Source organism: Amphiprion ocellaris, chromosome 7 (genome assembly GCF_022539595.1).
Source record: "Amphiprion ocellaris isolate individual 3 ecotype Okinawa chromosome 7, ASM2253959v1, whole genome shotgun sequence".
Taxonomy (NCBI): Eukaryota; Metazoa; Chordata; class Actinopteri; family Pomacentridae; genus Amphiprion; species Amphiprion ocellaris.
In genome coordinates this window covers 20,750,590-20,772,560 of record NC_072772.1, presented here as the reverse complement: position 1 = coordinate 20,772,560, position 21,971 = coordinate 20,750,590, and the positions used below count along the sequence as shown (strand labels likewise).

The window sequence follows — 21,971 nt, the reverse complement described above, 5'->3', positions numbered from 1 at the left end:
TAGGTCCTAATAAATCTCACTTGTTGTTGATATTGTGAAGCTCCACACTGGGCTCTGTGCGATTTAAAAGATGTAAAGTTCAATAGTTCTTGGCACCTGTACGCATGTTAGAGAGCCTACAAATTCTAGCAAGTCAAAACAAATGGGATTTTAAGTAGAGTCGTCCAGGTAGGCTCTGGGACGAGCCAAAAGAAACACAGCGAAGTCTCCATAGAGGACACAGGGCTGCAGAAGGCCAGGACAAATTCGCCTTGAGGTATTTCAGCTATTTTCACTTGTTTCTGTTAAGTCACTTAAGTCTCGATCCAAACACACTTGGAAAAATAAGAGCAGCCAGCAGAAGCAGACACTCACAAATTCCTTACTGTACATCATCTGGAGATCCACACTTTCTCTGCACAGGAGCTCTCTTCTTCAGGAGCTCTCATCGAGCTCTGCTTCATGGGTGTCACATGGATAAATGTGGCCCAGCAGATCTTTCAGAGATTCTGTCACTGCTGCAGTCAGTCAGGGCAGAAATCCTACAAATCTGAGAGAGCATTTGGCACCAATTACCACTGCTACCACCAAAATAAACAAGAATACAAGACAAGAATATGGAAAAAGTCCCACAACTGAGCAGAAAACCAACATAGATTAAGTCTCGAGATGACAAAGGCTTTAAAATTTTACTGATGAATACAATCAGTATGTGATCATGGGTGCAGCTTTTGTTGGAACATTAAGGGACACATTGACCTGGAGGTCCTTCTACAAGAAATTTGGATTTCCAGATACTTTATTATTTTAATTCTCGTCAATTTAACCACAATTTAATTTGTGTCTTCTCTGTGCCTCTACGCTTTACTTTTTTCTTTTTTTTAATCTTCTACTTCCTTCCATATTTTTATTTCTATTTGTGGCAATCCCCCTCTTAAATCTGCTCTTATGCACATGATTAAAAAGAGAAAATTCTAGCGGGAACCATATTATTTTAACAACTACAAAAAAAAACATTTGCAAAACTAATACTAATTAGAAACATTTCTGTGTCTTTGTCACTGGAATTTCTGTTGAAAACAGTGCAATAAAACTTTTTCTACATAATGAATAAGACGCGGGCTCGTTTCCATGTCTTTAGCTTTAGTGAATTGATAGGGGCGTCGATTTCCCTTTCCATCACCCACCCCCACCCCTCACCCATTCCTCCCATCCCTCCCTCCTCCTCCCTCCGGCCGGTGGCTGCTTCAAGCTGTCAGGGCAGAGGGCTATAAAACGGAGAGGCTGCTGGTACTGAGGAAAGCCACAGTTGGCTGCGGTGCTGCCTTCGGAAAACTTCTGCCTGACTCGGATGAATCACAGCAGCGGGACTTGAAACGGATGACAGCGGACGTTTGGATATAAGCCGGACTCTTGCGTTTGTCCGTCCCGGTGTCCTGTGCTCGGCGTGTCAGCTGTGGTCGGTGTGTTGAGGAGCTACTCTGCGGACCTTTGGGATGCTCGCTCCCCGCGCGCTCCGCTGCTTGCTGTGCGTGCTGAGCTGCGCGTGGTGGCCGCACACCGGAGCGGCCTCGCGGCTCAAGTCTGCCGCTCTGCCCATCCAGTCCGAGAGAGAACCGCAGCCCTCCAAAGGCCTGACAGGTACCAGAACACCACTACTATTATATTAATGTTATTTTCTTATAGTTTAGTTCATTTCTGTAGGGCTGTGTGCAGTATTCCTGAGAGGTAGCCTATAAGACAGCAGCAAAACACCCTTTTGAAAGGTGTTTTGCTGCTGTCTTATGGGCTACCTCTCAGTGTTGCCTTTATTTTATTTTTTTAAACCAAAGCCGTTATATGACTGTAAAATGTCTTTTAATAACACGAAAGGAGCCAGTTTTCAATTCTCAATACAACTTAGCATTCATTTAACCAACACTGTTTTGACTCACGAGGGCAGCAGCGAGCACTAGCTTAGAAACAGTGTTCAAAGTTCAGATTTTGTTTTGTTTTTAATATTACAGTTAAGCCGAATATCAGTAAGGGCACTGTTGTTGTTATTAATGTCAGCCTAACTAAAAATTTGCACGCGCGTATGGTTAAAAATACAAGAAAACTTTAATTTGTCAAATTTTCTAATAGAGTTTGGGTACCTGGCTAAATGCGCGTCCTCGCGGACAGGTTGCGACCCGACTTCGGTGACCCAACAGCCCAGCCAGCTCACGTTCTGAAACTATTTACACATGACTCCAAAAGTAACTTCTCCCACTGTAATTTCGCTCAGACCTAATTTTTCTTTGGTGAGTTTCCTCAAACTTCTCCTCAGTTTCAGGTTGCTTCATGCGTAAACTAGCGGCAAACATGTGAGTCATAACCGCAGTGAATGCCTTTTGATTCATGTGTGAAAGCCCCTACGTTCAGAGCTCATTGCGGTTTTTATAAGGTAACTACTCTGGAGTTCAAAACAGTGGGAACTCCACGTTAACCACCGCTTTATAACGTGTAATTCGGCGTTGGAAACTGTAATCAATCGACTTTCCATTACAAGCATTGGCTCCTCCGAGATGATTTATTTCAGCAGAGACACAAGTGGCAGCCGAAGCGAGCGGCTCACAGTTTGGCTCCTTTTAACTCGACTGGACTGTTTAAAGTGTGTAGTCACTTTAATGAAAGAATAATGTGAACCAGGTTGGTAGCAGTGAGCGAAAAAAAGGCCATCAGACTGGAGACTTTAGAGAGGTAACATCCAGTTTTGTGTGAACACCACATACACACTGCTTACGGCCAGTCATCATAACCAAAAATAACTATACTCCTGTAGCAACTCAGCGTGACTAACACTTAATTACGATTGCAGTGTAGTAACAATAACCCTAACAACTATTTTTATCTCCTGTAACATCAATATACAGTCCAGTCCCTATATATTAGAACGGGGATGTGTATTTTATAGCTGTGGCTCTGCACCAGCATACCGAGTTTGAAGTGAAACAGTGAATTTAATGTGCAGACTTTCAGCTTTAGGAGTGTGTGAGGGTGTTCACAACTGCTTTGGGTAAATATTGAGGGAATTATAGGCCTTTTTTGCCTTTGGGGATATTGTCAAAAACAGGTTTTCTACTGTACATCTGATGTGGATGTAAACACAAAGTCAGCACTGTGGCCTCACAGTTTCATTTCAAGGTGAAGTGCATTCACAGGCAAGGACAATGTGAGTATTCAGATCTAATTTGGACTGGTACTGTTGGGTGATGGGGATGTATATGGGATATGAGGATGAGGATGGATGTGGAGGTTGCCTGGTTGACCAGTCGGGGATATCATGATGTTGCCATGGACCCAGATAGACTGATAGGAGGAGAGAAGAAAGAGGAGATGGATGGATGTGGGTGAGGTAAGATGGTGACTGCATGAGAGAGGGGATGGTGTAGTCGGAAGAACGAGACAAACAGTGCTGGATGTGTTAACCAGGTAAAAGTAGGCTTGCCAGGTAATTGCAGTCCAAATGTGGTCTTGCTTTTATACTTTAGTTAACAAGTTGACTTCATAAGTACAAACAGAGCTGTCATATTATGTACAGTTTTCATATCATATCGCCTTTCTAATGTGTCTATTAGATCTTAACAAGGTTTGGCCTACATTGTGCATAATTCTGGGAATGTCTGACAGTCCTTCAGTGGAAAATTGCCTGGTTCCCCATGTCTGCTCATGGATCATTTAGAGGAGACAGGATGCAAGGCTGAGTCCCAAAACTCATGAGGCATCCAGGGAGTTTCGGCCGCCTTGAACATGCCTGGGCAGTGAGCTATGGAGGATTTATTTGTAGTTAAATATGAAAATTAGTAGAGTGGTCCAGTCTGTGTAGTTTGTCATCCTGCAGTGCATTCTGACACCCAGTAAAAGCCGCTTAAATACCAGGAGCTCAGTCCAGCTCATATTTGAAACTGCCTCAAGTTAATTTGTCTGTAATTCTCGCAAACATTAAAATAATCCTAGAATTTTACTTTGCTTTTAATTAAGGCAACATCTGGTTTGGAAATAGTCAAAGAATTGTGATGATAACCGCTCAGTGTTTGACCCTGAACACAGCCATGTATAATCAACAGTGTTTGCGTTACAGGATGCTCATTTGGAGGTCGATTTTATTCTCTGGAAGACACGTGGCACCCAGACCTCGGGGAGCCCTTCGGTGTCATGCACTGTGTCCAGTGCTACTGCGAACCTGTAAGTCTTTTGTTATTGCGATTTCACTTCACACGTCACATTCGCTCAGTATCTGTGCAGTAGCAGGATTAAGTAACGCTAACTCAACGTGTCTGTTCCTCTGGCAGCAAAAGAGTCGTCGTGGAAAGGTATTTGGGAAGGTAAACTGCAAGAACATTAAGCAGGACTGTCCAGACCCAGACTGTGATGATCCCATCCTGCTGCCGGGTCACTGCTGTAAAACCTGTCCTAAAGGTAACCATGCACTGACCCAAACTCACCACCTGCTACTCTCTGGTTTCCAGGACCCGTGTGTTTTCACTTGTGATCCATAATGTAGTTGTGTTAAATGCATAAGAAATGGACAGCTGAAAAAACAAACAAACAAGCACAGCTTAGCTCATAAAACCTCACGGGGAAAAAGCAAAACTGAATTGCTCTTTGTTCTTTCCCTCCTTCCTTGCATCAGTTACTTTTTTTCCACAGTTTTTGTTGATTCTTGGTTTAATTCAGACTTCTCCTTTTCTTCTTCCGCTTCTTCTTCCCCTTTTTTCTTCATTCCCCGTTGTACTCCCACATTATTAGTTTTTTCTCTCCCCCCTGGGTCAGCTAGATAGCCTTCAGAACAGCTGTTGGATACAATGAGCAAGTCAATTGATTTTCCATTCAGCCGCATCAAGCGGACGTTTTCTCTAATCAGCTTCAACTGAACGTACCACCCATCTATTTAGCCTCATTCACACGTAGCCTCTTACCTTGTCTGTACAGTGCTGCACACACAGTTTCACCTTACTGGGGAGCTCGAGCTCCCCTGCACATGCTCACTCTCTCACACACACACACACACACACACACACACACACACACACACACACACACACACACACACACACACACACACCCACAGGGTGGGTCTTCATGCCACACTGTTATTCAGCAGATTGACTGTTTTTCTATGCTGTGTGTCTGGTAATGGAATGGAAAGTAAAGGTAAAGCACTGTGGGGAAAGCACTATGCTGTGTGTGCGTGCATGTGTGTGTGTCTGTGTGTGTCTGTGTGTGTCTGTGTGTGTGAAGTGGACAGCCTGAGACTCTGTGGTCAAGTTTTAAGGAAAAGGTTGAGTGTGTTTGTCTTAGCTTTGGCACCCTTGCACCTAGTATGTTTGTGTAAGTGATGGAAAATGGCGTGTGTGTGTGTGTGCGTGTGTTTGTGTGTTTATACGTGTGTGTGTGTGTGTGTGTGTGTGTGTGTGTGTAATGACTGGTGCACCTGAGGATACAGTATTGCTAAGTGGGGAGAAGTGAGAGTGACACTACCCAGAAGCCCTCAAGCGTGCCCAGTGGAGTAAAGGAATGAGGGAGGAATGATGAGATTTGAGGTGTGTGTGTGTGTGTGTGTGTGTGTGTGTGTGTGTGTGTGTGTGTGTGTGTGAATCAGACACAAAGAAAGAAAGCAGACAGTCCAGATGAGCTCCTCAGAAAACAGTCTTTGGCTGACTAAGAGCCAGTGTGTGCTTTTCTTTCTCAAGATCATGTCAGTAGAGCTGTATTTGGCTGAATTAGCACCGCTGCATGTCTCGCTGTGTATGTTTGTGTGTATGTGAAGCAGTGAAGCACTCATTACATCAGGACGCGGAGCAGTTTGTGTGGAACAGCGGGTCATTGTTAGGATCGCACGCCAGCGTCACTCCCAATTCTCCTTCAGCTCATCAACTGCAAAATTACCCTGGTTAGTTACCCTGAGAGAGGGAACAGGAGAAAGAGAGAGAAATGAGTGAGGAGGACAGAGAGAAGAGGTTGTAGCTTGCAGCACTGGACTGAAATTGTTGTCAGACATTGTTTCTCTTTTTTTTTCCATCTTTGGTCATTCCTCTGTAGTTTCTACTCGTCTTGATCAGCTTCAGTTTGTCACAGACCCCCTCTGATCACAAATCCATCCATCCGTTAATTATCATCCATCACTTCACACTCTTTATCCAGACTCAAATCATAACAGTCGGCATTTGATTTTCAATTGTGCACCAGACTTTGGAGAACATTATGGCAGAATGTGTTTCTCAATGTTTTAGTTCACATGTTTTTTTATTACCAGATGGTGCCAATATTTCAAAGGCAGACACTAAAAGTTTTTTTAGAAACTGTAGTAATAACCGTTGTTACTGCTAGTTGTGTTCCCTCCAGATAACAATAGTAGAGGAAGTTCATATTTTTTAACCAAATCAAAACAAATTACAATTGATTGAGGCGAGTGTCAATTTTAAGTTATTATGTATTTAGTACTGGCAAACTTGGAACACTTCTGTATAGTTTGCAGCAACAATCATTTTAAAGCATGACCTACAGACAAACCTACAGGTGTCCAGCGGGTATCTCAACCTTTTTAACTGTTTTTTTCTTTTGCAGGTTCAGGTGACAGAAAACAGACTGACTCTGTTCTGGACAGCTTTGAGTATTTCCACGAGAAGGTCAAAGAGAAGGAGGATGACCTCCACAAATCTTACAATGACAGATCCTATCTGAGCTCTGAGGATGTGGGCCCAGGGGAGAGTCGAACTGGTAAGTTCTGAACACCCATAGACAGATCCACATAATGCGGAGCTTAACATAACACAATGGAAGCAGTGCAGCTTATTAGACATAAGTATGACTACAAGAAAAAAGTTTTCAGGGCTAGTAAGGCTTCATACTCAATCCACATCCATGCACAGATTAATAAGAGCACGCTGCCTTGTCTCTCCTTCTGCAGACTTTGTAGCAGTGTTGACAGGAGTGACGAGCTCATGGCTGCCCAGCTCCAGTGCTGTTGCCAGAGTTCGCTTTGTTCTGACCAGAAACAGCCTGGCCTTCTCCATCACATACCAAAGGTAAAACACTCAGTGTATCACACCAGAAACATCTACTTCTTTGTTTTTTTTTAGCTTGGGTCTATGAAGATGTCACTCTCTTCTTTTTGTGATCAGCTGCAGGAACATCAGTGTTATGTCAATTCTTCCAGCTCAACTCCTGTTTATCCCAAACAGTCTTGAAGTGTTTAGAGATTATTCTGTTGTTTAACTACTTTTTGGGGCGATCAGCAGACTGAGACTATAAAACTACAGTGGAAAATACCCTTATACATTCCATATTTGTCTCTATTTTACTCCCTCACTTCTCACTCACGTCTCACTCTGACTTTCCAGAATGGGCCGTCCTAGTAAAATAGTCTTCCTGGACTCTGATGGGACCACTGCTTTTGAGTACAGAGTCCCCAAAGGACAGTCAGACATGGTAAGACGTTAAAAGAATAGGAAATCACCTTCTATGCTTCTGTTTAGTTTCTGTCGTGTGTGTCTGTGTTTCCTGAGAGAGAAATTAAGTACCAGCATGATGAATGCTTTCACCCCATGACTCTGTGCTCAAACTCTGAACTCCTCTCCCATAACTCACCCTGCAATAATAAACGATAAACACACTAACACACACACACATATACACACAGTGACAGTTCTTCTTTGTTTCACTGCCTGTTTCAAAACATGTCAAACTCAGTGTCAGTGCAGTCACACCACCATCAGGTTTGAGGTGTTTAATAAAGGGCTAATATTATCCTGATAAATCAGTAAACCGATATGTTGCTGTAACAGTAGTGACCATGCATATGTGTACACTTACTCCCTCAGGCCTGACACTATCACTACACACCATTTCCTGCCAAAATACACACAGCTCCACGTTCTATTTCAGACGTGAACTCTCTGGTCAGCAAGGCAGGAGCCCCCTAAATACAAGCCCTAGAAATTGGCCTGTTATTATTTTTTAGATAAATGTCAGCGTCAAGCACCAGAGGACCTTGGAGAAAACACTTTGGCACTAAAAATGAAGAAGGAGGAGGTTTGCTGGAGCAAAACTTTGCAAAGAGAGAATTTTTCACATGTTACATCACTGCTTAGCAGGGGGACAGAGAGTATCGCTAATTAAAATGGAGATTACCCCTGAACTCTGAGTTATGAGGTACCGGCACACTGCCACATTTCTTCCCTCCGCTCTCAGGGAGAAGCTGTGGTTTTATGTTGAAACTTTGCAGCCTGGGCTTGAGAGTACAATCACATAGTTTGATGTGTTTAGCAGATGTGCATGTGTTGTCTGTGTCTGTTTGGATCTGTGGTTGTCTGTTTGCCTAAATGTGTTTTCATGAGAGCAAGTAACACAAAATGCTTTTGATATTCTAGGCTTCATGTTCATGTACAATTTCATCTTCACTGCCGTATCACTAAAACTTACCTATTTGTCTGTGTGTGTGTGTGTGTGTGTGTGCGTGTGTGTAGATCTGTGGAGTATGGAAGAACATGGCTAAGCCTCTCTTGCGACAGCTGCAGTCTGAGCAGATGAGGATCAGCATGACCACATCGACCAGCAGACGAGAAGAAGTGGAGGGAAAGATCATCAAACACAGGGCGCTGTTTGCCGGTGTGTATGCGTTTGGGATATTCTAGTCTTCTCATGACTCATTTTTTATAGTGTTGCATTAGACAAGTCTATGCCTTTGTCTTTGTGCTTTTGTACACAGTAAATTCACTGTTTACAAAGCAGCACAACTGTATATGTTCTCATGTAATCTTTGTATGGATTAATGTAGCTAAACTGTGTGGGCTTTGTTTACACTATAGACGCCCTGTAAGAGAATGCAAATACTAATGTGAATGTGTCTTATGTACAGAAACATTCAGTTCAATGCTGACATCGGAGGAGGAGAACTCAGGCATGGGAGGAATTGCCATGCTGACCCTGAGTGACACCGAGAACAACCTCCACTTCATCCTCATCCTGCAAGGCCTCATCAAACACAAAGGCAAAGGTGAGAGGGGAGGGAGGAGAAAAACAAACAGTGGGAAGAGACCAAAGCTGAAGTAACAGTGTATGGGAAAACAGTGACAGTGGGATGGAGAGAAAATTAAGGTTTTCAGTTCACTCAGTTAATCATTCCTGCAAGTATAAAAGTTAAACAAAAGCTCTGTCATTTTCTGGGAAACAGTTTCTACACATCTTAATGCTTCAAAGAAGAAACCTCCCCAAATTAGAGAACATCAAGGAGTAACCTCAAGAAAACTCTCTCTTTGTCTCTTTTTCCTCAGATCCCCTTTTGGTGCCCATCCGAGTCCAACTGGTGTACCGCCAACATATCCTGAGAGAGATTCGAGCCAACATCACCTCTCATGTGAGTAACTACACACATGAACCCAAAACCAGAACCAACCAAAATCCTGCCGGCGGGTTTGAAAAGCATGTTATCTTTTAAAAATCGCCAAAATGACACCGTTTATCATAGAGACTGCAAAAATAGACGCCCCTTGAACTAACCATGTCTCATGTGCAGTTCTGTTGCAAAATTTAACTAAATCTGAAGTTATTATTGTAATATTTCATCAGAACATTTAAAAATTTGCAAAAAATAAAATGTTAGTGCTGAACAGATCCTATGAAAAACTAACAAAATTGCATATATTAAATAAATTAAGAAATTCAACTTTGTTTTTCTTTTTGTACGATTTATGGCATCATAACATTGTATGCTGACCAAGAACATTTATGAGCTGTCACTAACACTAGCCGTGGTGGTGCTTTTTCCATAGATATGCAAGACTTTATATTACAGTGAAGATTGGCCAACAGTGAGCAAAAAAAAGAAAGAAACTATTTGGGACTCAGAGGTTTAATACGGATCTACAGTTTGACCACAATGGGGTTTTAAAGAGTAAAAATAGCTGTTGGTCAGTATTTTGTACCAAAATGTTAAAAAAACAGACATATTCAGCATTTTCTGCACATTATTTGGGAAGAAATTGATCACCACCTAGTGCTCTAACCAGGACTTTTTAGGTAAAAAGTTTTAGAGTTAAGGGGGTGACTGGAGGAGGAGCAGAGTTGTTTTCAGTTGGAAACATATGACACAGCAACACAACTCTTGCACCCCCTTGTTGGAGACGGATGTGGTTTTGACACCACATCCTACCGGTGTTGTCGCTGCCACTCTGATCACAGCTAACTACCCTGAGACATGACAAGAAAAATGGATGGAGAGGAAGAGTGAGGAGACAACAAAGAGGAGAGAAAGTGAGCAAGTGAGGCTTTTTCGGGAGACAGATGTGAGCGAGGGATGAGACAGAGGAAAGAGGGGAGGCAGGGAGACGAAGAGGATGCACTGCGTACACACTCCTCACACATGTCAGTGGTTAGCGGTCTGTGGGCTGAGATGGATGGAGGGAGGAAGGAGAGAGGGGGAAGGAGGAGTGATGAAAGGCGGGTCTGGTTTTAATTCTGCCAGGAATTGCGTGAAGGGCCGATGCGCCTCTTCGAGCCTAGCGGTGAGAGAGATCGTCCGTGAAAAATATGTGCAAAGTTTGAGCGCAGCAACCGAAACATGTCCCCTCAAACTGTACTGTAAGGAAAATGCTGAAACCCAATCTGCTGACTCACTTTAAGTGCTGCTGCGTAAAAGACGCATATAAACAACAGCATGTATCATTTCATTTTTGTACTCTAAATACACATCTAGACAAGCAATCCTGACAGTGTTACCGCTCTGCCTGATTTACACAACACCCCAATACAGTATATCCCTCTGCGCTTTGCTTGCTTCTCATCATTCTGTCTATTCATTTTCCCAAATTGAAGTCACCTCCCCTCTGTCCAGCCCCTTCTCCGTTCCCGCTCTGTTTTGGCTCCTCGCTGTGTGGATTTATGGTACATGTATATTTATATTGAACTGAGGCCCCTAGGTCATAAAAGTAACATTTCTTCAACACGCTCGTACATCTGTCCTATTAATCCAGCATTTCTCAACGTCTTTCTGGAGTCCAGTCTGCCTGCTTGAAATTAAACTTCTCTCAGTATGAAACGTGTTTAGGCAATGCAACCCATATTTTAGCCTCAGGTTTGTGTAGCTGAACTGTTTGCGTCCTTAATGGTTTCTGATTTTGTGATGCTTTAGTGACTGCTGGATTTATTTTATGCTGAGGACATTTCACTGTCCTGGGATCTGTTTTGCTCTCTGTGCTCAGCTCATCTTTGTTTAGTATAAACTGTAGGAAAATGCTCATTTTAGTTGGAAACAACTCACCAGCCTTTGTTTCATCTAAATAAGCTGGGATTTGGTTACTCTGGTAACATGTCAGTGTTGTACCAACATCATGTCAAATGTATCCAAACGGTGTAATGTGACATTTTCATTACTGGTATTGGAAAGGCATTTGTTTACAGGGAAATTTGGTTTTATACGGTTTATCCACTTACTGACCCACACATATTGTCTTAGTCTTGTACTAACTATTTCAATCTGTGCAGGATCCAGACTTTGCAGAGGTGCTGACAGACCTGAACAGCCGCGAACTGTTCTGGTTATCTCGGGGTCAACTGGAAATCACTGTGGCGACGGAGGGTCCAGATCCCAGACAAATCTCTGGCTTCATCACTGGCAGAAAGTCTTGTGACAGTAAGTGCTCCTGCTATCACACACCTTCAAACAGGTGAAATGAAAACAGATTTTCTTCTACATGCTAGTCAGTGCTACAGAGGCAACAGACACTGAGGCTGCTAAGAATGTGTTTTGTGTCATAGCTGGTTTGTGCTCATCCATCTGTGACTGTTTTTGTCATTCTCCTCTATAAATACTCTTTCTTTCTGTCTCCATCTTTCAAGTCTTATCGCTGGGGGAAAACCATGTTTATAGACCTTCTGTTTGACTTGGTGGCCCACCAACACTGTGTGTGCATGTGTGTGTTTGTGTGTGAGAGACAGAAAGAGGTTTTAGGAATGTTGTGGACAGCCCAGTCGTCTGAAACCGTTAAAGCGTGCACACATGGTCTTTCCACAGGACGCATAGTTGAACATGAACATGGAACGTCGATGCTTCCAGCGCTTTGAACCGCTTTGAAAGTCGCTTATATTCTCACACACGCAAAAATATCGACGTAAAGATGCTTGTTTTTAAAATGTTTACACACAGTCTCTCTCACACAGTGGTGCTGCCAAGGTCACAGTCTGCTGGACCTGACTCTCCATGCCGGTGTTCCAGTGCTGTGATTAACAGCTTGACGTTATGCGTGAAGAATTCAAACCCAACACACTCCTTTCCCCTTTTTCCTCCTCCTCTTTCCCGCTCTCCTTCTCTGAGTCTCTCCCTTCAGGTCTCGATCCCATCATCGGCTGTCCTCTTTGTGTAACTGTAGCGTCATTCCTCCTTGCTGGCTTTTTTCTGTCTCTGTGTCATTTTTCAGAATTTTTCTGGACACTTCAGTCATCTTTCTGTGTTACTCATTCTCTCCTGTCTTCTCAGCTCAGTCTTTTTAAGCCTGCTGCATTCAGCATGGGTTACCTCATTCTAAGGCTTAACCTTGGGTGGGTTTTTGTATGTGTGTGTGCAGCTATATGTATGTTTTTGGGCCAAGGTCTCGCACACAATTACACCAGCAGACACGCCTCCTGATTAGTGGTTCAATTGAATCTGTCTCCTCAATGACTGTTTCTCAGAGAAGGGATGACATTATGGGTATGTGGTTTCGATGTATATGTGGCTACACAGCGTGAGGGAATGTAATGTGCCCCTTTTCTTTCCCCTCCTTCAACCAAGCAGAAAATTTTAACATGACAGAAATCATTGCCTCATCTTGCATGCTGTCAGGCTGCACTATGGTTTAAGGGAGGGAAAGTCCGAGGGGAGAGGTGATGGTTTTAGATAAGTAATGTGAGCAGGAAAGTGGATTTTTGTTATTGATCTGTGTTTGTTTGGTTCAGCTATTCAGAGCGTGATGTCCAGTGGAGATGCACTGACTCCAGGAAAGACAGGAGGCGTGGGATCTGCTGTCTTCAGCCTCCATGATAACGGAACACTGGACTATCAGGTATGAGTCTGTTCACTCTAGAGCAAGATTACTGTTTTGAAAAAAATGTGTATTTTACTGCTGTGGGAACATATTTAGCTATGTTTTGGGTCACACCTGGTCAGGTTGATGATGCAGAAATATAAACTAGATACTATATAGAGACTATATTTTATTTTGATGTATCACATTAGAATTAGATGATACAAATATCAAATTGTGAAAAAACACGCTCAACTTAATGTGCTGCATGGGAAATGGAAACTTTTTTCCAAAGGGTTGTGACATAAATTTAACTCATGTCTGATTGGCTGTTTTTGGATGTTTTGTCTTTACTCTGGACAGCATGAAACATGTCCAGTGCAATAATTGTGTAACTTTCCTGACTACAACAAGGCTTCTCTTCGTTTTTCTTTCAAGATTGCCAAAGTTTTGTTTGCTGTTTCTTGTTCCGTGTGTTTTTTGTAACAGTTGACAAACAACTGGTTTTGTTTTCAGCTTCTTCTATTGTTTATGAGATTTGCGACATGGTCTGTGCTGCCATCATCTCACGTCACTACACAGCATTGTTTGTTTGTTCCAAGGCAGTTATGGAAACAAGCCTAATTCACCTTTTTTTTAGCAACATGTCAGTGTGTATTGTAGATTATTGTCTACAAAAGTGTGATTAAAATGATGAAACAATATAAAGCCAGGCCACAGCACATTAAAATCATTAATGGTGAAAGTACACATTCCCCTTCGCTGCTATTAAATCAAGTTGATCCAAAATAAGACAGAACCACAACAAACATAGCCAGTAAAGAAGATATAATTCATATCATATTTTCCAACATTTCGTACAAGTAAAAGTTTTAATAGTTATCCGTCATTACCTATAAATGTTTTATTACCTACTTAACCCTCTGGGATGTAAGCTATTTTGTTCTGTTACTGGGGCTTGGACTCTCTTTATGTAACAGTATATATGGGTGTGTGTGTGTAAATTCAGAACTGTAAGTAATTAATATTTTTTTCAGCACAGCATGGGTATTTGAATATGTATGCTCAACAAATCATTTAATTTCCACCACAAATAATTATGCAAAAAGTTTATTACTTTCACATTTGTAGCCTGAGGCAAACAGGAACTATGTAGATTTTTGTCAGTACTGTACATATTCGTTTCTGGTTCTGTGCAAATATTGTTTTCACATTTGCAGCTCAAGGACTCAAATAAAAAATATACTAAAAACATTTGAATCATTCAACATATGAAGTCCATATTACACTAAAAACTGAGCTATTTCTGTCAAAACTATGTTTACGCCATTTCTTGGTGTTTTTTCAGTTGTTCCACGCTGCCAAGTGTGGAGAAAAGTGGAAACATACTTTCACGTAGCACAGTAAACTCCAGAAAACTATCTAGACACCTTCTCCTATGTACTCCCTGAAGGTTGTTTTTGTGTAGCAGTAGATTTCTAAATGCTTGGGACACAGCACAGATCTCAACCTCATTCTTTATCTCAGTGTTGTGTATACATCAGCAATACGCTGTTTTGTAAATGTAATTGGTGCACAGTTCACTACCTAAGAGCGTAGCTGTTGATTCAAGAGAAGAGATTAGGGCATTAAACTGGAGAATAAAACATCAAATTATTGCTTTAATTATTTTGGATTTCCATAATGGACTACTAAGCCCCTGAATGGAATATAAGAACATGAAGTGGCTCATTGTACCACCTGAAATGCACACTGCAGGACAGGTTTTAAAGCAAGTCCCTACAAGCATCTGTTACAGATGTAATAATAATGTATGAAGTGAGGGCTGTTGCAGTCGTGGATGACTGATGCAGCCCCAGAGAGTTAAATAAATCTTACAATTACGGTGTGCGTTCTCTCTTAGTCAGATTCATAACAAATCACAGCAGAACGATGGCATGTACATGTCTTTTGCACAGTTAAACTTCAAGTAACATTAAGCAAAACCATTTCTCCCTGCCCCTCCTCCAGGTTCAGGTCGCAGGTCTCTCCAGTGATGTCGTCGGCCTCACTATTGAGTTGAAGCCACGGCGACGAAACAAGCGTTCTGTCCTCTACGACTTGACACCAGAATACAGCAAGACCACTGGGCAGGCGGTGGGCAGCTGGAGCCGTCTGGAGGCTCGACACATTCACATGCTGCTGCAGAACGAACTCTTCATCAACGTGGCCACGGCACACAGCCAGGAGGGGGAGCTGAGAGGGCAGATCAAGGCCCTGCTTTATAGTGGCCTCGACGCACCCAGACATGGTATGGATCGATGAAGGCAGGGGAGGGAAAATGGCAATGGTAGGAGGGAGGTCATAAAATGTTTAAAATATCAATCTATCTAATTCTACTTTTGTGTTCTACCTTCAGAGCTGCCCACCCCTCTCGCTGGCCACTTTGTTTCACCACCAGTAAGAACTGGAGCTTCTGGCCACACCTGGCTGTCGGTGGACAAACAGTGTCACCTGCATTATGAGATCGTTGTTGCTGGCCTCAGCAGGACCGACGACATCACCGTGAACGCCCACCTCCACGGCCTGGCTGAGATCGGAGAGATGGACGACAGCAGCACCGCACACAAGAGGCTGCTGACCGGCTTCTACGGCTCACAGGTACATCAGTGGACACACAAATACAAGAAATGCATCAAAGACATCATAGAGAAACACATTTACAGAGTAAGTGAGTAACTTTTTCTTTTCTCCTTCAGGCTCAGGGAGTGTTAAAAGACATCAGCGCGGAATTACTGCAACACCTTGACCAGGGAACAGCTTTCATTCAAGTCAGCACCAAGATGAACCCTCGAGGAGAAATACGAGGACGGGTATGGAACGAAAACACTACCACTTCTAAATTCATATTGTGCTTTTAAAAATAAGTTTATCTATGGATACTTAAAGTACATACCAGAACTAGACAGATACACCTGTTTCTTTGCAAGCTGTAATCATTTACTTGAAAGGTTCAGTTTCCTCTTTCAGACAGAATAAACAGGGTTCACGTAGTTTTGAGAGTTTAGTGAAAAGGCTATACAATTATGAATATGAGTATCATCAATGTAAAACAATTGTAAACAGATAAAAAATAAAACCCATATGTATGTCGATTGAGAACAGGTTCGTGAAGCATGACAACCATTTTACTACAGCAGAATACACAGTGATTTCTCCTACGCAGCTACTTGACGACCACACAGTAAAATACCAACACGCAGTGAAGCTGGGCTGCTTTCCTAGAAACTGGCTTCTAAAAATTAAGGCAATAAAGATAATTACACATTTTCTCCTTTAAATTGTTGAAAATTGCAGAAATTATTCTTGTCCGAATACATTTTTGGCTGTCAACTCAAGAATTTCAGAAATCTGAGATGTAGATGCCAGACTTTTTTTTTAGTATTATAGCAGTAGTCCTCGGGGCTTCCTTTTACCATCTGAGTGTTTATGTGTCTGTGTGATTGTTCATTTAGCACTCACCAGCCCACAAAAACACACATTTTCACTGGCAGGTGTTGTCTGCCTGGAGAGACTCTAATGAAAAGTGAATTTTATTGGGTTTTAGAGACACACCAACGCAGACCACAGTCGCCCACAAACCTAGCTGCAGCTTTGCAGGTGTAGTGGTTGATGAGTTCTTGTAGACTGCCAGGTACTAACTGGGAAAGTGATGACACACACACAACCACACACTCACAACAGTAGGCTCAAGCTGTTTTAATAGAAAGCAGGTCCAACACATAAACAGCCATCTGCTTGGGTGCACAGCAACCCTCCATTTAGGAACACTTAACAAGTTGACTTGACACCAGCCTTGAGTCAGGTGTGGCCAACAAATCTCTTATGTCTTAACCTTCCTTTTCTCTTTTTTTTCTTTTCTCTGCCTTTTCTCTCACACATTTCATCTGTCTCTATTTGTTTTTCTCTCATGCCGTCCACCTCCATCTATCACTTTTCTTTCTTTTCCCACACATTTCCTCTCCAGGTCCATGTGCCAAACAACTGTGAGTCTGGGACGAAGGCAGACACGGATGAAGTTGAGTTTGATGATGTTTATCAAAAGGACCCCGAGGAGTTGAAGAAAGACCCCCATACCTGCTTCTTTGAGAACCAGCACCATGCTCATGGTTCCAGGTGGACGCCCAACTACGACAAGTGTTTCTCCTGCAGCTGCCAGGTAAGAACCACAAACACAGAGGCAGAAATTAAATGGACCCTTTGATGGTTTAATTAGCATGGATGCTTGTTTTGCACTGGAATGTTAGAGCATTTAAAGTGAAGCTAGAAAATACATTTGTCTGACATCTTTGAAAGTGCATGTAAGGGCTGAATGTTGTATAACATCTTTTGTTACAAACAAAACTTCCTTCTCATCATCTTTCTGCATTTTTTCCGCAGAAGCGAACAGTGATCTGTGATCCAGTCATCTGTCCAGTGTTGACCTGCTCCAGAACCATTCAGCCCGATGACAAGTGCTGCCCAGTCTGTGATGGTAAGACAGTCAGAGACGTGTGAAGTATCAGGTTTTATGCTGGATGTAGTAATTTGAGTCCCTGGTTTTTGTGGACATTTTATTCTTTTTGGTAAAGTCCCAAAGTACTCCCCACAGTAATCGTAAAGCTTAAAACTAATTCTGCTTTTATACATCCATTTCCCTTTTCCTGTACAGAGAAAAGGGAGCCCAAGGACGTGAAAGCTCCAGACAGGGTGGAAGAGCATCCTGAAGGTAGGTACCACGTCTGTTTCAGCCTCTTTTGCATTTTCTTTTGTCTCTTTTAACATTTTTTAGCATTGATTTCTCTTTTATTGTAATTTTCTTTCTACATGTCAACTGTGCACTATTCTTGCTGACTGTCTTGCTGTTCTTTCTCTCTCTCAGGTTGTTACTTTGAAGGAGACCAGAAGATGCACGCCCCAGGAACCACATGGCATCCCTTTGTTCCTCCCTTTGGCTACATTAAATGTGCTGTCTGCACTTGCAAGGTAAATATACATCAATAAACCCACTCACATCTGGCTGGATTTACTTTTCAAAGACTCTTAATGGATCATTTCATTTGTATTAGACTCAAAGGTAGCAGAGCCGTAAATACATATCTCATCAGTTCTTTCTCAGGGAATGTTGAAACTGTTTATGTGGAAAAAGCAACAAGGTAGCTGCATTTTGTGCTGAAGAGAAGAATTGCTGCTGACCTGCTGTTTTTGCTGGATTGTATCTGTAGGGGTCCACAGGGGAGGTTCACTGTGAGAAGGTGACGTGTCCGGCGTTGACCTGCAGTCAACCAGTGAGACGCAATCCCTCTGACTGCTGTAAGGAGTGTCCAGAGGAGGACAGGACCCCAGCTGGATTGGAGCACAGCGACATGATGCAAGCAGATGGCCCGAGACACTGCAAATTTGGAAAGAACTATTACCAGAACAGTGACAGCTGGCATCCCTGGGTGCCTCTGGTGGGCGAGATGAAGTGCATCAACTGCTGGTGTGATGTAAGTATTGTGATGCCAAGAAATATGACCCAGTTGATCCAAGTAGTTTATGCTAAATATAAGTTATTGTTCCTTTAAAAATTAATTAAGGCAATGTTTTTGAAAAGGATACTGAAGCGTATTTTATACTGTAAATTATATTGAAGAAATTAATCATAGTTTAAAGTAAATTCTTTCAGCATAACACAATACAAGTGTTCTGATAAGAAAGATCTGAAGCCAGCACTTGAGCAACTATGCTGTACCTGAGTTTAATGCTTTTTTTTTAACTCTAAAAAGGCTCTGAACGTCAATATTTTGTTATTAACAATGAGCCAAGTAGCTTTATGTAATGTCGGGCTGTGGTTTTGCAGTCAACTGGTTGGTTAGTTGGCCGATATGCTCTCATCCTTTGTTTGTGTTACTTTCATGAAGAGAAAAGCGCTACATCAATAGTCAGTTATTTTTGGGGGCAGGAGAAACACAGTTAGGTCCAAACTAACTGAAACCGTGTCAAAGAAGCCGTCAGTGTGGCTGCGTTTAGTTCAAACAGATGGACAAAAATTGAGTGTAAACTTTCTTTGTATCACAGCTCAACAGATCTTTTGAGCTCTTCTAAAAATAGGAAACTAACTTGCCATTGTTTATTTTTTAGTTCTCGTGGTGGGATCACCAGTTGATATCATTCGGTTTTTACCAATCATACAAATATGTGCAGCTGGTTTGCTCTGAGTCAGTTCTTAATTCAGTATAAAATAACCAGGATCAATGGATTTAATTTTCTGCAAATACTAACTTTTGTTGTTTAGTTAGAATTCATTTAGTCTAATTTGACTCACAGGTAGAGTGCAGTCAGCACATTGTGGGGAACGTGGTGGTTAGCAGCTCAAGAGCCACATAATTTCCTGGTGGTGGAGACCAATAGAATAAAAAGGAAAGGGAATATTGGAGTTATAAATGAATAGAAAAGGGCTGTCCAAAATAGTATTTTTCGTGCTTCCAGAGCTTAGGTAGTAATCAGTAAAAAAATTTAAACTTTTGGAGGAGGGGGGTAATTTCAACAAGTCCAGAGTTTATTGAGTGAATGCTACTTTATTCATGGGCTATAAGGGTTAATAAGGAGCACCGTTAACACATTACTTCTTATACTTGATATTGTTCTTCTTAATATTCTGATCACTGGTTGTTGTTACCCAAGCATGTTTTGATCATGTGTACCATTACTGTTTAAATCAGCTTTAAATCAGCTTCATCACAGTGACTGAACTACAGACATTAGCTAAACCAAGTTTGCTAACTAGTATGGACCTGTTTTAATGCCGTCAAACAGCAGCCTACAACTTCCAGCCTTCCAGGAGTTTTCATGCTCGATGTGTCACTCCAGTAGGCTACGTTCAAACCATACACACTGCCTTTGTGTCGCAATGCTCAAATTTAAAGTGTTCCCACACAGCAAGGTCCTCCGCATTTTGTCCCTTCTGCTAAGGTGAATTGAAGCATGCTCAGCTGCTAGTGAGAGAGCAGTTAACTTCTAGTGCTAGCCCTAGGAAGATACTCCATTAAAAACCAGCCGTTTCCAGCTAGAATAGTCATTTACCACATTAACGATGTCTAGACTGGATTTATGATTCATTTAATGTTTTTTTCATTGAAAAAAGCTGCTTTTCTTTCAAAAATAAGGACATTTCTAAGTGACCCCATACTTTTGAACGGTAGTGCATTATTAATAGAAATTAAAATGACTTTTAATTGCACATACTGTTTGCAGTAATTCATCATCTTCCTCCCTTTTTCTCCCCAGCATGGTGTGACCAAGTGTCAGAGGAAGCAATGTCCAATACTGACCTGCTCCAACATCACCCGCACAGATGGCTCATGCTGTCCTGAATGTGTTGGTGAGCAAAGAACACACATAAACACACGCACTGATAGATCTGGACAATATATAAGTCACTGTCCACCTCTGATACAAGAGAGAATCCTCCTTGTGCAGGTCCTGGTAATACAGCCTCTCAGAATGTTGCTTTTAGTTGCTGCTAATGTGGTTAAAAGTTCTGGCTTTAACTGGAGAGTTTTCCTGGCTTATGATGATTCAAATTCTCCTCCAAAGTTTTTTCCACCCTGACATGAAAAAAAGTTTTATTTGAAGCTGTGAAATACTGGCACAATGTAAATATCAAACCATAGCACCGATGTGTTTTTTTCTGTTCTCTGTAGATGACAGAGATGACGATGACCTGATGATGAAAGCTTCTGACAAAAGGCGAACCTTGAGACACTGATTCACTGGGACACACCTAATAGAAGCCCAATACCCATCTCTAGCTATTCAATCCCCCTCCTCTTCCTCTCAGATGGACCCAAACCCAGAGCTGTATTCTTTGCCCACCTCTATCCTCCCTTCTCACCTGACACCCACCCTGTTATCAGCTTCAGGATTGTAACGAGGAGAAAGGAGCAACTACGGCAGGATAAAAGAAAATGGATATAAAGGACTAAATAAGTGAAGGGATGAAGCTGCGTAGAGGACCAACCAGACTTTATTCACCTGCTGCCTTCTGCTTCCTGCCTTCGGTGTTTGCTGGAATTTCTTGTTGCTCGGTTCTTCAAAACTTACAGTTGGGGACTTGCGGTGTAGCTGTAGCAGTGGCACAGCTGTTCAACGGGACTCTTCTGAAAAGCAGCTGGATTTGAAATGTCGGTCGGATTGTGTGAGTTGTATTTCATCGACAGGGCTTCTTTTTGAAGTACAGCCATACTGTAGCTACTGCAGCTTCTCACCCCTCATCGGACACAGTGAGGAAAGTTTAATCTGTGTGAATGTGTGAGAGTGCAAGAGTGTGTTTTTTTTCTTTCTTTTTTTTTTAAAAATACGACTAATCAACAATAAAGACAGTACACATAGTGGGTGGCAAGGTGGGGTTCAATGACTGTAAAAAATACACCAAAAACAGCGAAAAGCTTGAAAAAGCATTGCTACTTGTCTCTTCATCTAATCTGCAGTTTTCATTTGTTGTAAGAATATATTTCTACTCAGTATCACTCATGTAGGTGCCGGGGACCAAGTCCGTTTGATCTCACTGCTTCTCTGCTTTGGTTGTTCCTGTTTTGAATTAAGTAATATTTTATGAATTTTTCTATCACTGTCGTTCATGAACATGAAGCTGGTTTGTATTTTGTATTTATTGAATGGTGTGGAAACAAAATAAAAAAGATGTTTGTTGGTCGAAGAGTGAATGCCTGTGGGTTTGTTTTGGATGCTGTTGCCAACCAGCTTCCCCTAATAATTCCACCCTCGCTCCCTTTATGTATTTATATCTTTGCCTTTCATCTCGAGTCCCTGGGATTTTAGTTTTCCACTTTTGTAGCTTTCTTTCTCTCCTTCCCTTGGTGTTTCTCTCTTCCCAGTTATTCTCATATGGGTCAGAGGGGTGACAAGCCAGACTGACTTACTTCTTAGCTTTTCTTTCGCTTTCACTATTTT

General features: G+C 42.0%; 1 protein-coding gene across 1 annotated transcript; it reads left to right on the top strand.

Annotated features, from left to right (window-relative positions):
• Positions 1–1,237: 1,237 nt before the first annotated feature.
• Positions 1,238–21,717, top strand: chrd (chordin). The gene is made up of 21 exons (XM_023268795.3): positions 1,238–1,620; positions 4,082–4,185; positions 4,293–4,419; positions 6,568–6,720; positions 6,911–7,028; positions 7,344–7,431; positions 8,469–8,610; positions 8,861–8,998; positions 9,276–9,358; positions 11,485–11,632; positions 12,934–13,040; positions 15,012–15,291; positions 15,400–15,641; positions 15,740–15,853; positions 17,008–17,199; positions 17,421–17,514; positions 17,692–17,748; positions 17,902–18,005; positions 18,245–18,508; positions 20,289–20,382; positions 20,705–21,717. The coding sequence occupies exons 1-21, from the start codon at positions 1,476–1,478 to the stop codon at positions 20,767–20,769; spliced, it is 2,859 nt and encodes a 952-aa protein (XP_023124563.2). The 5' UTR covers positions 1,238–1,475; the 3' UTR covers positions 20,770–21,717.
• The last annotated feature ends 254 nt before the right edge of the window (positions 21,718–21,971 follow it).

Excerpts from the sequence above, each read along its gene's own strand:
- chrd (XM_023268795.3), top strand. The coding sequence starts at position 1,476 with ATGCTCGCTCCCCGCGCGCTCCGCTGCTTGCTGTGCGTGCTGAGCTGC. Across the intron at positions 15,292-15,399 it reads CCTCGACGCACCCAGACATG|AGCTGCCCACCCCTCTCGCT; the intron begins GTATGGATCGAT and ends TTCTACCTTCAG. Across the intron at positions 18,006-18,244 it reads GTGCTGTCTGCACTTGCAAG|GGGTCCACAGGGGAGGTTCA; the intron begins GTAAATATACAT and ends TTGTATCTGTAG.